The sequence below is a fragment of the Heterocephalus glaber genome, unplaced genomic scaffold, assembly GCF_053883595.1.
Source record: "Heterocephalus glaber isolate CG9 unplaced genomic scaffold, H.glaber_assembly_v1.0 deba00001690, whole genome shotgun sequence".
In the NCBI taxonomy this organism is placed as follows: Eukaryota; Metazoa; Chordata; class Mammalia; order Rodentia; family Bathyergidae; genus Heterocephalus; species Heterocephalus glaber.
Genome location: NW_028258415.1, coordinates 825,528 through 843,581, shown reverse-complemented (window position 1 = coordinate 843,581; position 18,054 = coordinate 825,528). Strand labels below are relative to the sequence as shown.

General features: G+C 34.2%; 1 protein-coding gene across 5 annotated transcripts in view; it reads left to right on the top strand.

Moving 5' to 3' along the window:
• Positions 1-18,054, top strand: part of LOC101708542 (N-deacetylase and N-sulfotransferase 3) — a 182,479-nt gene that overhangs the window by 85,160 nt on the left and 79,265 nt on the right. For all 5 annotated transcript variants that reach the window (XM_004870038.4, XM_087199252.1, XM_087199253.1 and 2 more), the window contains 2 exons: positions 6,466-6,651; positions 11,319-11,447. In XM_004870038.4, coding sequence (XP_004870095.1) covers positions 6,466-6,651; positions 11,319-11,447 — 315 coding nt within the window. The remainder of the gene's footprint in view (positions 1-6,465; positions 6,652-11,318; positions 11,448-18,054) is intronic.

The window sequence follows — 18,054 nt, the reverse complement described above, 5'->3', positions numbered from 1 at the left end:
GAGGAAATGAGTACAATATTAGGAGTCTGTGTTAAACAGCTATAGGGTAAGATAGTGAAATGGACTAAGGTGATGATGATAGAATTGGAGAAAAATGGATAGATTTAAGATATGTATTGGAAGTAATACTGGTAGGAGATGATAATCAGCTGAATTTAGGATAGAAAGAAACAGGTGTCAAAAATAGCATCTATCAATCCCAGGCTCCTAGAGCCAAGAAGGTGAGCCGGTCCCAGCACCTGGAAGGAAGCTCCCCGCCTCCATCCCAGGCTCCTAGGGCAGCGAAACTCAGCTGGTCCCAGCACCCCGAAGGAAGCTCCCCACCTCCATCCCAGGCTCCTAGAGCAGAGAAGGTGAGCCGCGTGGGTGCCAGAAGCACCCCCCCCCACCGTGGAAATGAGAAGACACATAAACAAGCCTCAAAAACAGACTTCCAGATCACCTACAGCAACCCCAAAGGGAAACAAGATGGAACATTCTGATACTCAACCACCTGGACTCTCTGAACTGGCAACAAAAGAGGATCTGGGAAAAATGAAATCAGAAATAGTTACTCAGATAACAGCAAAGATTTTGCTCATGGTGCAAGACATGATTAATAAATCTAGAGAGGACACAGATAAAAAAATAGAGGATCTGAGGAACATGATGGAATCCCAACACAGGAAACAAATGGAATCCATAAAACAAATACAAAGAGATTTCCAAGAGATTAAAAACTCCATCGAAAGTCTGTGCAGCAGAATGCACCAATGTGAGGATAGAATTTCAGATATAGAAGATAAGATTGCAATTAGTGACCAGGAAAAGAAAAATTGCTTTAAAATTGTAAGGGAACATGACAAATCAATCCAGCAGCTGCTAGATGATGCAAAGAAGAATAATATAAGACTGATTGGAGTCAATGAAGAAACAGGAGAGAGTGCAGATGATATAAAAATAAACTGTTCACAGAAGTGATGGCAGAAAACTTCCCAAAGAGGGGAAAAGAACTTGACATACAGATAAGTGAAGCATATAAGACTCCAGCTAGCCTTAATCAAAAAAAAATCTACACATAGGCATATAATAGTTAGGATTCCAGAAATCCAACAGAAGAATAAAATTCTCCAAGCAGTGAGAGAAAGGAAACAAATCACATACAAAGGAAATCCCATCAGAATCACAGCAGACTTCTCAATGCAAACCCTCAAGGCAAGAAGAGCTTGGAGTGATGTATTTCAAGCCCTAAAGGAAAACAGCCTTCAACCCAGATTGATGTACCCTCCAAAACTATCTTTCAAAATTGATGGAGAAATAAGATATTTTCATGACAAAGAGCACCTCAGGAACTTCATGCATCCCAAACCAGCACTCCAAAAACTTTTAGACAATACCCTAGGAAAAGACAATGAGGATCACAACCCCAGGAAACCCAGCAGAATGAATCCCCTGGGCGTGACAAATTAAACGCAAAGAGGGAGAATCCAACAAAAAGAAAAAGTCATGAAAAGGCTTTTAAAACTTTTGACTTCATCTCCGTAATGAGTGTATAATTCAATCTTACTATTGTACTGATTAGTATTTTTCTGATTCTAGAATTGCACACCATTCCTTGTGCTATACTGGCTATTTATCATCTTCTTATGTCTACATTTTAATTGGGTTGTCTATTAATGAGCTCTAAGAATTCTTTCTATATTCTGCTCATAGGTTATATGCATTGGAAATATGGTCTGTTTAAGGACTACTTTTCATTTTAATGATGTCATTTAAAATTCTAAATTTTGATGGAATCTCATTTATCAATTTTTTTCTTTTATACATCATGTCTTTTGTATCCTAGGTAGTTCTTGCCTACCCTGAATTCATAAATATTTTCCCTTATAATTTCTTCCTAAAGTTTTATACTTTTAGGCTTTCTTATTTAGGTTCATAGATCCCTTCAAGTTATTTTCATGTATGGAAAAAAAGGATTGAGGTTAATTTTTTATATACGGATACCAGGTGTTCTAGTGTCATTTGCTGAAGACACTATCTCTTCCTCGGCTCTTGAATCGAGTTTATATTCTATAAAATGCTAATGTTAAATAATCTGTCAAAACTCAGTGGACCATATATGTGTGGTTCTATTTCTAGACTCTCTGTTTTATTCCAATGATCTATATGTCTTTCCTTACACCAACACTGCCTTGATTACTGTAGCTTTAGAAGAAGTCTTAAAATTGGGTGCTAAAAGTCTTCCAACACTGTTTTTGTTTTTGTTTTTGGCTTTTCTGGGTCCTTTGTACTCCTACATAACTTTTAAATTTCAATATCCAATTCTTCATTTTTAGCAAGTATGCACAGACCTGAATTTTTATATATACCTTGTGTTTTCTAATCCTGCTAAATTCAAGTACAAGTTCTATGGACTCCTAGAGATTTCTTAGTATTTTCTCTGTAGGTGATCATTTCATCTACATATAAAGATTTTGCTTCTGCCATGCCAATCCTATCCTAGTTGTGTCATTTTATTGCCAGGCTATTTTGGTTTAGACCTATGTTTCAAAGTCTAATGGACAGATGAAGAGTAGGCATATATGTCCTTGTTCCCCACTTTAGGGAGAAAGCATTGTATCATCTCCATTCATAGAAGGAGTTTTTGTTGGAAGTATGGAGTACATGTCTTTGATCTGTTGAGAAGGTTCTGTTCTACTTCTAGTCTCCTGATAGCTTTTACCATGAACAGCTGTAGAATTTAGTCTAATACTCTTTCTCCAACTAGTGACAGGATCATATGGCTTTCTCCTTTCCTCTGTTAAAATGATTACTTTTGGGGGTGGATCGTCCAATGCTGAACCAACACTGCCATCCCTATAATAAAACTTTCTACATACTGCCAGATCTGACTTCTAAGAGTTTGTTTTGTTAAACAAATTTCTATCTATGTTCATACTTTTTTCTTCTATTATCTTTATCCAGTTTTAGGATTAGCACAATGTTGAGTTCCTAAAACGAGGGAAGAAGTGTTCCTTCTTTTTTCAGCTTTAAATGTTTGATATAATTTATCAGTTAAAATGTTTATGAGCCTGCTGTTGTCACATAGGTAGGTTTTCAAGCTAGGAAGATACTTTCTTTAATAGGTGCTATTCAAATTTTATATTTCCTGCAGAGCTAGTTTCATTAATTTGTCTTCTAAGTTACTTCTTAGAAGTTGTCAAATGTATTTCAAAAAAGATTTTTGTAATATGCTTCCTATATCTTTTTAAATTCTGTAAAATCTGTGGTAATGTCTCCTAGATCTTAATATTGTAATTTTAAAAATGTGTAACTGATATTGTGTAACAGGAAGAAAAGGTCTAAAAGAGCAAGGGAATTGAGAGGGGTAGGGGAAGGGAAAAAAGGGAAAGGAAAAAATATGAGAAGAGGAAAAAAATGGAAACACGGTCTTTGAAAATAGGGAAGGGTGGAGGGGGTGAAGGGAGGGCAAGGGAAGGGGAAAAAAAATAAGAACCAAGAGACTCATGTAATGGTACAAGATCCCAATGATGAATGTAACTATTTTATACCTAAAATGTACCGATAAAGTTAATGGGGAAAAAATAGCATCTATCTTTTTGAAACAGCATTTGATTGCTTGATGATTGATACTGTCATTTAATAACATGGAGGCACTAAAAAGAAAGAGCAGATTTGGGGACAGAGAGATGGGAGAGTTGGGTTTTCAGACTAAGGAATCTCACCCATGTTCTAAAGTACTTCATTTATATTTTATAGTAATATAGTCACATTCCCCAGTTCTTTTGGTCCACATCTTCCCCAAGGAAAATCTGTACATAGATTACAGAGTTCCTGGATCTAAGACTATATAGTCCCAGGAAAAATTAGTTGGGGTAGAAGTCATAGTTTACCACAGAATCTTCATGAGACAGAATCCCCAAATCTATGGTGAAAGTAGAAAAAAATAGTCTTCTCTCTTAAGAATAATTTTAAAAAGGTAACCCAGAGGTTTCAGTTTCCAGATTGTGGTGAGTAATAGGATCATAGCATGTCAAAACAATGGAGGCAGTGTATCCCTGACAGCAGTAATAAATAGCTTTTATTGAATGGGTAACATATTTCAGAACTTCACTAAATGGTTTCTTACCTCTGAGCCTTTTGAGGTAAGTACTTTTTGACCAGAACATAGAGAATAGAACATGAGGCTTAGAGGTTATAAGTCATTTTCTGAAGGCTACACAGATGGTAAATGGAAGAGTGAAATGGCCAGATATGTGTGAGCCAGGACTAGAGTTTTCCACCACTAAACCCTACTACCCCGGCACACAAATAGAAGATAAAACTTCGGAGTCAAAAGCTAGAAGGAAAATGAAAAACTATGTATACATCAGTTACAAAATATTGTTAAATAATTCAAAATAAAGGAAATGTCTTTGTTGTGCTGCACTGTTTTCATTATACACAGTTCCTAAAGACATAACTGACTACTTCAAGGTTGAACTTTTGATCAACAGAATTTTATACAAATTTTCAGGCATTTTAATTTTATCATGATGCTCCAATCATTTTTAATTTCATCCTTCCTTCATCCTGTGCTCTTCAAAAAATTCTTAACTTGCAGTTGTTTGGCTTTTTCCTTTCAATATCTGTGGTTGAAATTCATTTTATTTCATCTGGTCTTTATCCCTGTACCCAATTCTTAAACCACTTTTGATGAGTACTGACCTTTTCTAACACGAATTATATGTTGGTACATGACTCTTAGTTGAAAAACTTGCTTTAGTTTGAGTTTTTTAAAGCCAGTTTAAAAAGCAATAAGACATTTCAATTCAATTTTTGTGGAGTTCTAAGTGATATAATAATAGTTTCATAGTAATTGAAACTCCTAGAAGGTTGCAAATAAAAAGAAGAACATTAATCTCACCCTTTCATCCACCCCACCCTCTATACACTCATTCTCTCACAGCAGCAATGTAATGGCTGTCATTTCTAGCATCTTCAACTACAGCTCACTAAACTGAGTTTTGAGCAATAAACAAGGTTTATAAGAGGAACGGAGCATTCCAATTGAGGGGGGGACAATGTATATGATGTACAGGCAAGATATGAAGGAATCTACAACTTGGGAAGAGGGGGATGAATGATGATAGATTACATGATGTTGCTAAGTTGGAACCAAATATCGAGGACCTTTTATACCATTTGAAGAAAGCTGAATAGATGCTAAGGTAACAGCAAGCCATTGGCAGCATGTTTTCTTCTGTGATCCATTTATTTTCTTCCTCTTTTGTTGCTATTTAAGTTGAAAGACAAAGCTAGCCATACCTCCTTGAGTTTGTTCTTATCCATTTATGGCACATTGCTACAGTCCAATCCACTCAGCAGCCTAATTCTGTGGTTCTCAATATGTGAAATTGCTCTTTGGCTGGAAGATAGCCATGGATAATTCAAAGGAAGCCAATTTAAGTGGAACCCTGGAAGCTTATCAAGCAATTGAAAAATACAAACAGAAAAATAAACAAAGATCATTCAGGAGAAAAAAATATATGTCCACTACTGAAACTGTGGGTGTCCTTTTTCAAAAAGACATGTTTCTTCTTTTGTGCCTGTGCAGTTGTCCACTATGCCAAAGAGCAATGTATCAGATTAATGGACCACCTCAGGTGGAGAGCAGTTCCAATAATACAAAGTTGTCCCAAGCTCCCTCCACTGTGATCCAGATTTCACATAAGTTTATTCTAGAATTGACAGAACCTAAGCAGGTCTAATTAAATTTTTAAAATTGCAGCACCTGATTAGTTATTCCACGAGTACAATGTGAGCGTGTGTGTGTGTGTGTGTGTGTGTGTGTGAAATTTTGAAACTTTTTACAAAACTGGACACATTTTCTGTAATTTGGCTTTTTCAGTACTTTCTACTTTCATTATGAGGGCTCCTACTACAAAGAAAATTGCTTTACAGAATTTTACTACATTATCCAGCCAAAAGTGTACTTCTCCTGAAACAGGAAACTGTCTGTTACTGGTCCACATATGCTGAGGGACCAGGAGAAATGTGGCAAACTTGATGGAAAGTGTGCAGCAAACAAAATAAAATACTATCAGCTGGCCTAGTGAACTTGCAATGTTCACTATTCCTCTAATAAACACTGGTTTTATTGTATGGAACATGCTGAATATTGTTCGTAAGCAAGTGTTTGTTATTTAACTCACTGAACTGTGAGCAAAAGAAAAACAGGTGGCTTTGAAAAGGATGTGTTGAAGAGTTCAATGCATTGTCTGTCCCACTTTCTAAATACAAATGTATCAAGTTCAATATTGCTAAATGATTTCCTAGTTTCAGGAAACCTAGAGGTGTTAATATCTTATCACTTTAATTTACCAAAGAATAAGTAATGATAGATTTACTAAACAAGTGTACTTTTAAAATAGCACCATTGAAAATCCTGGGGTAAAAATATGGTCACATCAGATCTTCCCATAACTAATATTTGTTTGGTCTTAGGAGCATGGCATTCCTACTGACATGGGCTATGCAGTAGCCCCACATCATTCAGGTGTCTATCCTGTACATGTTCAGCTTTACGAGGCTTGGAAGAAAGTTTGGAATATTAAAATCACCAGCACTGAAGAATATCCACATCTGAAACCAGCTAGATATCGGAGAGGATTCATCCACAAAAACATCATGGTAAACTTCCTCCTTTATTCCTAATTCTGCTAGATTTATATTCCTCACTTGAAGAAAAAATAAAAGAAGAGCAAAATATTAAAAGCTTGACTTTAGGAAAAGCTCCAAATATGCTGTAGAAAGCATATTTGTCATATCTAAGCAAAGGATGTTCTAATTAATGGGTTTTTTTTAACTGACAGTACTGATTAGCTGGCAATGCTGTGAAAATACTAAAAAAAATTAAATGAAAATTTCAGAGGATTTTAGAAGCCATCATTTCTTCAAAATCTTATTTACTAGGTAAAAAAAAAAGACTACCCCTCCCTATTTTAACCATTTTGCCTTTATATAAACCAATCAGTATTCTTTTAACTATGCCAGCCTAAAAAAGTAAACTATTTATAGCAAGAAGCTGCATGCCAAGTCCTGCATAATCATTATCAGATGATAATACAGAGAACAGATGACAGATATTGTCAATGAAATCATTTCTATCCATTGCCTAATTCTCTCCAGAGTGTCTGTTTTGCTTTGTTTTTTCATAGGTGGCAAAAGTATACTATCAAAATAATGTTACTACCTAACACTATGTGAGACCTCCCAAAATAAGTAATTAAATCTTAATGTTTCCCAAGCCAGAAAATCCAAGGAAAGTACTGGAAAGGTAGGAATGGACCTCCTAATAACTCTCAGAGTTCTAGAGTTGAGCAGATATCTACTCTCTGGAATTAGGTGTAACTGACTTCCTTGCACTTTGCTACCTGCAAAAATTAAGAGTGAATAATGACATTTCCCTTGTCTCAACTCACATCTTGACTTTTCCCTCAGTAAAACAATGTTATAAATGTTAGATGCGGGTATAATGGCCACATTTTATCCCAGCCTGCCGTTTGGCTGGGCAGTAAGAAAAAGAACTTATTGTACCTTAAACTGCCAGCCTTCTGACCAGAGAGTTTTAAAGACTTGCCTTATATAATTAAACAGTACCCAAATGCTTGTTTGTCATCTTAAAACAATAGGCACTCCCATAAATAGTCAACTTAAGTCTATAAAGACTTTATCAAGTTTTTTTTTCTGTTTTGTTTCTCTTTTTATACTGTCAGAAAACTTGTTGGGATGTTTCCTTTGAGATACATTGAGTTTCTGTTTCTCCTGAAAAAAATATTTTACCTGTATTATAAATACATGAATCTTTCAGGTAATAAAAGCAGTAACAGATTACTTGTTTTGACAGAGCTGTCCTCGTGGTTCCACTTTTGCATAGAAAGCCTCTATATTTGGTTTATGAGCTCTTGTATAAAAATTTCCAAGTAGAAAATGTTCAGCAAGCACTTGATTATTTAATAAGAGAGAGAGGAAAGGGCTAGGAGCCATCCCAAAAAAGATACAAGTTGATACCACAAGAGCCAATGTGCCCCCCCGCCACCGACAGCAAAGAAAAAATGAGCAAGGAACTCAGGTATAAACCTTAGGTCAGACACGTCTTTTCCCATACAACTTGAAGAAAAAAAAATTAATGACCCATTGATAAACTCAAGAGACTTAAACTCATTATCTTCCCTTAAAATCCAGCTATTGATTCTGCTATTTCCAATTCAGTTCTGCAATTTAAACATCACATAGAGACCCCATTTCAAATCAGTCTCTAAATTCCATCAGTAATTTCTTTATATCTTTTCATTTGCTTTAGCACAGCCACTATCTTAATTAACTGCTTTGGTTTTCATATGTCAACTGTTGTGCTAATTCCTTGTCTATTCATAGCCTCTACCACCCCACCACTACCACTGCAGTCTGTCCCAAAGATGGTGCCAACTTTTGAATCTTTCCATACTTTAGCCTTCATGCTGACCTTTCTAACTTTTATTAGTTACAGTTGTTTCCACGCCCTTTAATGTGCTCTTCCAGGTCCTGAAAATAAGCTGAACTAAGTCTATCTTACTGTCTTCCATTTCTGTGCAGCTTATACATTCACTCCAACTGAACAGGCCTACAGCAGTATTGTTGTTTCTGCCATTCTTTCCACCTGGGATGACTTTCTGGCAACTACCTATTTCCATACCCTTAATTCCTCAATATACAAGTTTGGTATCATACATAATTTACTGTAAAGCACCTTGGTGTATGTCAGTTCAACAGCAAACTCATCCTGCACTGATCTTATTCTCCTGAGTCCCTGAGTTCTCCCTGGGATATAAAAATCATACATTTTAAGGTGTTTGAGTCCTAACCCTAAAGTTTCTGAGCCTCTAGTCTTGCGTTTTTCACTAGGCAATTTTTTATCCTCCTACAGTAAATAATTGGGGGAATACCAGAATTCTGCTCTTCATCCCTGGTTAAGTATGATCCATGGAGAGATCCAGAGACCTCTGAGCAATCAGATACACTCTTGACTCTACTAACTGTTGCCAGTAGAGATGCCCATTGGCAGAAGCTCCCTTTAATCCTACTGACAATGCCAGGTAGTCTTTACTAACCACAAGCACTGTTTACAGTTTTGCTAGTTTGAAACCTTAGTTACAAGAGACTGGCTTCAGGTACTATTGGCCAAGACTTTTGCTGACGGAGGCTTTTATAACCATGCAGCTATAAAGCTTCTAGGGGTTTATCAGGGCCTAAAACTTTAAATTTGATAGTGTTACATTCCAAGAAACGTATCTACAGCATAGTTCACAGCAAAATACCTAAAAAAAAAAAAAAAACCTCTTGTTCCTTCTCTAGTATGAGAAAGCAGTTTGAAGGAACATGTTCTGTGTCCTACAGCATTACATTTAAGAGTCCAGGCAGTGGAATATGACCTATTGCACTCCTAATTATCTCCTTAAGCTCCTGAGTGCCCACTGCTTCACCCAGGGGTCCACTGCCTCTCATGATCATGCTTATGCTCTCAGAAGGAGTAGTCCTTCCTGGAGTTGCAGGGGAAAGCCTGGAATGTCCTCTCCACTATGTACAAACTTAACTAATTTAAGAAGACAAAACTCAAATTACTTCTCATTTCTACCTCCATTTAGAAGAAAATTACCTGGGCCACCAAGCTTTGGGGACAGCTCTAAATGTATTGTGTAATTTTCCAAAAAGATAATCAGACTGAATCCTAAAAGTGATTTACCTAGAGTCACATACTTTTGAAATGTAACACTAACCTGGCATTTAATCACAGGTGGGCATTTTATTATTTAGCTTTTGGATGTATCTTAAATTCTTCAAGTATAGAAAACATTTATCTTCATATTTTCTCATGGACTTGCATGGAGTTTGGAGTATTTGTTAAATAAATGAAGAAATATTATATAAAGCTGTAACTTCCAGAAAATGACATTTTTAAGACTTGTTAGAAAATGCATTTAATTCCTTTAGAATACCTTTTAGCTACTTTTTGTTGTTGTTGATCTTATGCATAACAATGAATAATGCTTTCAAAATGTTTAATATTTTCAAACAAAGCTAATATTCCATTATTTAAATTGAAGTTCTTTGGGCTGGGGATTTAGCTCAGTAGTTCCACCGCCTGCCTTGCAAGCGCAAGGTCCCGAGTCTGGTCCCCGGTACCAAATAAGTAAGTAAGTAAATAAATAAATAAATAAATAAATAAATTGAAGTTCTTCAAACTATCCCAAGATAAAATAGTTTCAAACAGTATAACTTTTACCAATTTATTAAAATAAGTAGGATACATAGTTTTTATTTACTCAGCAATAGATGATATATTGATTGAGCTGAGAATTGTTTCCTGAGAAAACTTTCCAAGAACTAGATAAAAATTTATTATAATATATATATTCAAATTTAAAAAAATAAAGAACTAGTATATTTGTAGATGGCTGCAAAACAGGGCAAGTCCTGAACAGGTAATATTTTGAAAGCCTTACTGAATCAAATATACTTTAAGAATCAAAACAATAAAAATGAAGATCTATTTGCTTATACCAGTAAGCAACAGATTTACCTATGTATGATGATAAAAATGTGTAGTTTCCCAAAATATATTCATTGATTTTCCGTCACTTCAAGTGAGTGCTAATATATAAAGCATGAAAAGACTTTTCACTTACTAAATCACTATTATCGTTCTATTTATGAGACATTCTAAGAGTTAATTACCAAGTGTATAACCTCTTGTTTACTCTTGGAACTGGTAGGCTTCACAGGTAGAATTTTGAGCAATTACTACATCTTGCAGTAGTACTCTCAAACTGAAGCAGATACTTTGATTTATGTTTTAGATATTTGTTCTAAATTAAATGTCATTTCCTAAAAGGCACATTAATTTAATAATTGACATCATTTTCTAAAGCATGTATAGAATGTGGCAGAAGGTATTATTGTTTACATTTTTCTCTATGAAGATTACAATGTAGCACAGTTAATTTCAATATTTTTAATCTCATTTTTACTTTTTATTTCTTAAAATGCTAAAGCAGATTAGGCTTCACAACAAAAGTACTGACTTTGAGATGTAAAGTGGTAATAAATAATTCAGTCTATTTTAGTTTTAAAATATTTTTGCAATTTGTCGCATGGTCACTTCTGTACTAATCTCATTTTCTCTTTCCAACAATATGAGCATTTTTCCAGGTCTAGAGTTAAATAATGATACCACCTTTGCAATCATTTTTCATGGGAGAAAAAGTTTCAACAAAGTAATTGGTTGAAAGGAGCTTTTCTCTTGTTCATTTTTCCTTCAGGTTCTTCCAAGACAGACCTGTGGGCTTTTCACTCACACAATTTTCTACAAAGAATATCCAGGAGGCCCTAAAGAGCTGGACAAAAGTATTCAAGGAGGTGAACTTTTCTTCACTGTTGTACTCAACCCAGTAAGTACTTGGAGTTTTTCTTCAAACAATAAAAATGACAGAACACATGAAAATCACCCTGATGACAATGCTAGGGTTTGGGTATCAGCCATTTCAGCATGAAGTTTCAGCTCTAAAACAGTGTTAGAAACTGAATGGAGCCACATCTAGAAAAGAGGACATATTATTGTACAAGCAACAGAGATATGGTGAACTTAATGGTAGAATGAGGGAGTGCTCCAGCCAACCCTTCTCTCTGCATTGGAAAGTGAACACAATTTAAAGATTCTTGCTTTTGTGAAGAGCAAGATTTTTTACCAACAAATCTCTCCTATTTGCATTGGGGAGCAGTTTTTTCAGTTTTGTTTTGTTTTTTCTTAAGCAATCATTAGCTTTATTGCTCCTTTTTTCTATTTAAGATACAGACAAAATATTTATATTTTTATAAGTATAAATGAAAGGAATTAGATAAATAAATAGTCATTATTCCTACATTCATGTTATTTCCTGCCTAGGTCACATAGCAGCCCTTTTTAATGGCCTACTGCTCTTCCTTATTCAGTTCTTAATACTTATGTATCAACACTACAGTGAACCATTTGCTCATATTATTGCTTGAGGCAAGTAGTATAAAATTGTATGGAGAAAGAACTAATTGAACTAAGGTGTATAAGGAAAATAATTTTCTGTGGGAAAATCACTAACATAAAATAAAGCTAATCTCATTTTTCAGATGTGTGGGTTTGCCCCTGGCATTAGCAATATTCAGGATAAAATATTCCTCCAAAAAATTTTATCAGGATAAAAATGGGGTAAGATACAAATAATTTGAATAAAATTTGAAAGACTCCTTTCTTGACCTTAATTTTACAGGCCTGCAAATAAAATTGCAAGTATCTTTTGTAATTTACTCTTTTTAAATAACTGTATATTTTTTAGCTTCTAGAGTGTTTTAGCTCCTAGAAAATTAAATAGAAATAAAGGTAACTCCTCTTCAAAAGAAATCTTCAGGTGTGTTCAGAACTGGAGATCACATAAAATGTGGCATTTATCAACCTTGAGACCCCCAAAATATGAATAATTGGAATATGAACAACAGAAATAACCTGATTTCCTAACTTACCTATTTTTTTAAAAATTGAAATGTCTTTTAAGTCATATCATATGGCTTTTTTCTCCTTTTTTCTTAATTCAGCTAATAATGCACAGGCAAAAGGAATTAAATCAATGCTTGTTTATGAACTGAAAACTTATCTCTCTGTTTCCTATTATCTATCTTTTATTTTTCTCTTTAATTATGTATATTTTGGGTTTCTCATATATGAGAAAGCATGGCTATATAAGCTTATGTGTCTGGACTCAATTAAAATAATTTTTAAATGCTAACATTTCGGTGTAAGACCCTTTATGACCCACAAAATTCTGATATTTTACATTTCCTCTCATCATGGAACAATAGGACTATGAACCACTATTATTCTTTTAACTAATAGTTGCTTTGATGATTCCTGGTAATAGTGTTATTTCAGGATTTTCTAAAGCCAATGAATTTTATTTAACATGAAAGAAATTAAAAATCAGATCATTCATATGCAATGAATTTATATTAAAAATTTCACCCCCATAAGAAAAGCTGTTTTTCATTAATTAGAAACCAAATTTTAAAAATTCATACAGGAAAGCTTGTGTTAATCTTGAGCTCTAATTTAGTCTAGCTGAGCAAACTTGTTGCTCTTGAGGCCTTTATCAATATTTGGCAATTTTATTTATCTTAATGAAGAGATCCATTAGGAATAAAGGGTTTTTAAAAAGTTTGAAAAATTGTTTTTCTCTTGATTCAGAAAACTTTCAGAAGGGAATTACTTTCAAATAGACACTTGGACTCAAAATAAGTGACAAATCTCATCAAGTACCGTAAGATAAATAATGAATCCAAACCCTTTCATTTTGTATACCAGGTCAAGTATTGGGAAGCAATTCTATTTACCTGTGAACATGAGGTTGAGAAGTCTATATTTAAAATCAACCAATCTAGCCAACAAGGAAATCTGCTATCATTAGGGTAATCTGCCTTGCAGAATGGAGTAAAGAGAGGTAGTATCTTTCCTATGAGTTCTCATAGTAAAATTAAATGCTTGAATAAAGTTTGTGTTAAAGTTTAAAAACTTTCAAATGAAGCGAGGCACACTATTAACTTGTCAGATAATACCTCATTAAGTTAGAATGAGAAAATCTTGAGGATAACAAACTATATATTAGCTGCAAGAAAGACATGAATTTTAATTATAATGAATTTGAAAGATAGCCATTGTAAGATCCTGTAATACGTCAAACCTCAATTAAAATTTTTATTTTGTGCCAAATGAATTTACTTTAAAAAAGGTTTATGTGTACTGTAAACATGGAACTTAAACAGATTTAGGTACATTTGAGTTGAAAATAAAAACCTGATCACGATTTAATTAGTGAAGTTTTAAAATTTTCTTTGCATGCATCAACATAATATTAAGGTGCTAGAATAACTTAGCAGTGTTGTAGTGAGAGTGGCTCAACCTAATACTGTGCATCAATATAATATGAAGGTGTTAGAATAACTTATCTATATTGGCGTTAGAGGCAGCTACAATAAAATATCTTTCAAAATTAATCTGGAATAAATCACAGCAAAGAAGAAAACTCTTTGAATAAAATAACTTTCTGATGTGACATGTTTCACTGTTACCAAAAATCTTTTGTTGCTTAAAAAAAAAAAAAGACATGTCAATCAAGTGACTATAATGCAAATAAAAAGTTGCAAAGACAAATATTAACACTGTGGAGGGGAAAGAAAACCTTGGTTATCTCTAAATGAGCATTTCCAATGTCACAGGCCTGAAAATTTCTGGCATGGATTGAATGCAGGAGTTTTGATTAACAGAATTTTAAGGATCAGGTTCAGTTGGGAAGTAGACCCATCAGGCTCTTTAAGCCTGGCCCCATTAAAAAATTAATTTTTCTAACTCTTCTTGTTCTGATCCTAAAGTTAGTTATCAATTGACTCCAGTTTGCTTTCCTACATACATCTTGCTATGAAAAATACGTTGATCATAGAAACTTGTACTCACTGGAACAGTAACTTGCAAAACAGTTTTACAAATTGTCTTTTAATTGGTAAGTATTTCTCATGCAACCTGACCACCAGAATAGGGGCCTCTAATTGCACAGATTCCATTATTCATTTCCTCCCTAATTTATAATTATCCATGTTAAACTAATAGATGACATTGTTTTTATTTATTAATTTCATGAGCTTTACTAATTTGATTCTATCCGAGAAATGGACTCTCCTGTCAGTGTGAATGCACTGAAATTTTGTAAATTATTAGGCTGAGGAAACAAGCTCTGAAGTGTGACTGAATTACATATTGCTTGGTATTGTTCTTCACACATCTAATTGTCTTCCTGTATAGAAATTTGTTTCTGTTGAGTTTCTCTGATTTAAGGCCTATAGACTCACACAAGTTATCTCTAAAATGGATAGAGAAATCTGAATTCTGAGATTAATAAAGCCCAAAGGTCCATAAAAATGAGAGTTACTGACTGCCAACATGTTTTAGGACTTTAACATGAACACAACAAAAGGGTTATGTGCCTGAGTTTCTTTTATTTCTACTACTAATATACATATTTTTTCTCTGCCTCAAAAGTGCTGTTTTTTTCCAGTTTCTGGATCATCATCAATTAATCCCATACATGGTCCAACAGGATTACATCAGTTTTCCATATCACAAATCAGCTTCAATTCTCACCTGCTGATTTCTTCATCGTTTTGTAGTTTCTGAGTTAAACTTCCAAGCAAGAGAATCAAGTTGGCCTGGGTCACCATTTTGAGTGTTAGTCTTGGCCTGCTATGGAATGACTGTCCCTAGGCTTACCCCCAGCCTCCTTCTAAATCATGACAGAACAAGACTGCATAAGGGTTATTCTTTCAGCAAAGACTTGGGAGGGGTAGGCACAATGGCTGCTCTCTACCCTGGACCTGAATCCTCTGGTAACAGTCAATGTGGTCTTCAGCCAATTCCAGAGACTTGGAAGTAAGCTAAACCTCTTTGAAAAGGGTCTAATGATTAATTTTGAAGCTTATAAAGCCTTAGTAAAATCCCTTAGGAGGAATCAGTTGATTTTATTTATCATTTTACTCACAGTCACATGTCTTGTGTTTTGCTTATTCTATAGTCTCAGCAACAGAAATGTCTGTGGCATGGGATAGTGCTTGCAAAATATTTTATAAATTAATGAATTAACATAAATGTCCAAACCTCAGGAAAGTGTTTCTGGCAAAGTAAATTACATTTCCCCAAAATAGAATGCATTCAGCCATTAAAAATCATGTTATTTACCAAAAAAAAAAAATCATGTTATTTAATAATTTTCTGTGACATTGGAAATAGTCATGATATATTCAGTAAAAAATATCTATTACAAGAAAACCAAATATGAGCATGGAAATAAACTAGATGGAATTCAGCATAATATTAGCTGTGGATATCTTAGATCACAAGATTAAAGATGATTTCCATTGTCATCTTTTGTTTGTCTGATTTTTATAAAATGTCTACAATAAATACCTATTACTCATATCAGGAAATTCATAGACACATGCATACATTAAAAACAATAATAACAAAATATTATCTAGTAGTGAAGGACATAAAATGGAATTATTTTGTGTCATGAGTATATCAGTGATAGAATTAATACTTTCTCAGTTCTAATTGTTCTCTGTCTTTGTATCATATTTTGCCTAATACTTGCCTTAGTGTGGATATTTGTGTATATATCTTTCCAACTACATAAGAAGCTATTCCTTTTTTTTTTTAGGACATTCTTCTTATAAGAATTATTTGGGTATATTTAAACTTTGTGCTTCTCATAGATTAATATTTTGAATGCAGTAAGAGGTCACTAAATGTTTGTAAATGACTGAATGCATGAAGAGTTATGTTTCAGGCCATTGTTTAATTCATGGCATACTCAAATGTGAATAATAATATGACTGACTTTAATAACACATTCTGGCAGATTCTCTGCTTGCAAATAAATAAATTTGAGATTTGGAAAAATTTTTAAGTGGCCCTAACTCTTAATAGATTTTTGCAAGGTGACGGTAAATTAGCTTGATGTGGAACAATGGACTGTTGAATCTGGAAAGGACTAGTTAGATTGTCTGATCAGTCTCCTGATTTTATGTGAGGAACTTGAATACCAATGAGATGACATCTTGCTCAACTTCACATCTGTAATATTCTTTCTTTTTTTTTTGGTACTGGGGATCAAGCATCTGTAATATTCTTATGGGAACCTTTTTGACTCTTAGTTCAGTGCTTCTACCACTATGACATACTCATTCAATGCCCCTGGTTAAATTGGCCTTAATGCAATGAACATTACCTCTTAATGCAAATCCATTACCTGGTACTGGGAAAAAGTGTAAATGGCTTAAAATTTCAGGCCATTATCTAGGAAAAGGCAAGTAATCTCTGTGTTGAGTAAAAAATTAATAATAATAACAATAATAATAAGTTCTTTAAAGAGCAGTTATAGCTAAAGGGAAGTGTCTAATCTGCTTTTAAAGAATTATAAATAAAGAGCTCTCTTCATTTTTATTAAAAAAATAAATCTTATTGACATTACTTATAAATTGATAATACTTTTAACTAAAGCCAAAACTTTTTATTTCATTCGTATGATACCCTTCATATCAGCTCTTTCCATTAATGTTCTTCACTACTAAGTGTGGTATTATATAATTAGTTGCCACTGTAAGACTAACAAAACCATAGGAAAGATTAAGTCTGTTAGATCTCAATACTTACGAAAAACAGGAGTCATTGGAATGGATATCATATGAAGTCCCTGGGTTCAGAGCCTAGTACTGACCAAAAAAAAAAAAAAGAGAAACAAACAGTTTTTCCAAATCGATCATACCACATAAATTCAGCCAACTATATAACTGCAGCTTGCACTTTGCTCTATATTTGTTTCTATAGGACTCAGTGTTTGACATGCATGCCAAAAGGTAACTTGGAAATGTGATCATTACAGTAACCTAAGCATGTTGGAAACCAAGGAGCTGAATGTTATCATGCATAGTCAATCAGTCAGAGTGAACAGCAAAACCAGGCTAAACTATATGTTGTAAACTAAGCAGCAACATTTGGCCAAAATAGTTGCCAACAATTTCCAAATAACCAGTAGCTGGTTAATAGGTAGTATGTAGGACACACAAAGCCCAGATGTGCCTCTTTGGGAATTTGACTAGCAAAGCCAGGGATAATTTGTTCAATTGATTCATAAAATATTGCCATTCCTTTTTTAATCTTTTGATAGCTTCCTGTAAGCCTCAGATCAAGAGAAAAGTCATTCACATGGAAAGAAACAAATCAAATCTAGTTCCTTCTCATTTTTCTGGACTCTTATTTCAGTCATCTCTTATATATACCTTTCATTCCCTGAACACAGTTTGCTACTTATTCTATGTCTTCAAGTGCTGGCACCTCAACTGGAAATGATTTCCTAAAAATCTGACCTCATAGGTCACTTCTTTACAGATCTCTCCCAACCCTCCGGTTTGATTTCATAGATTTTT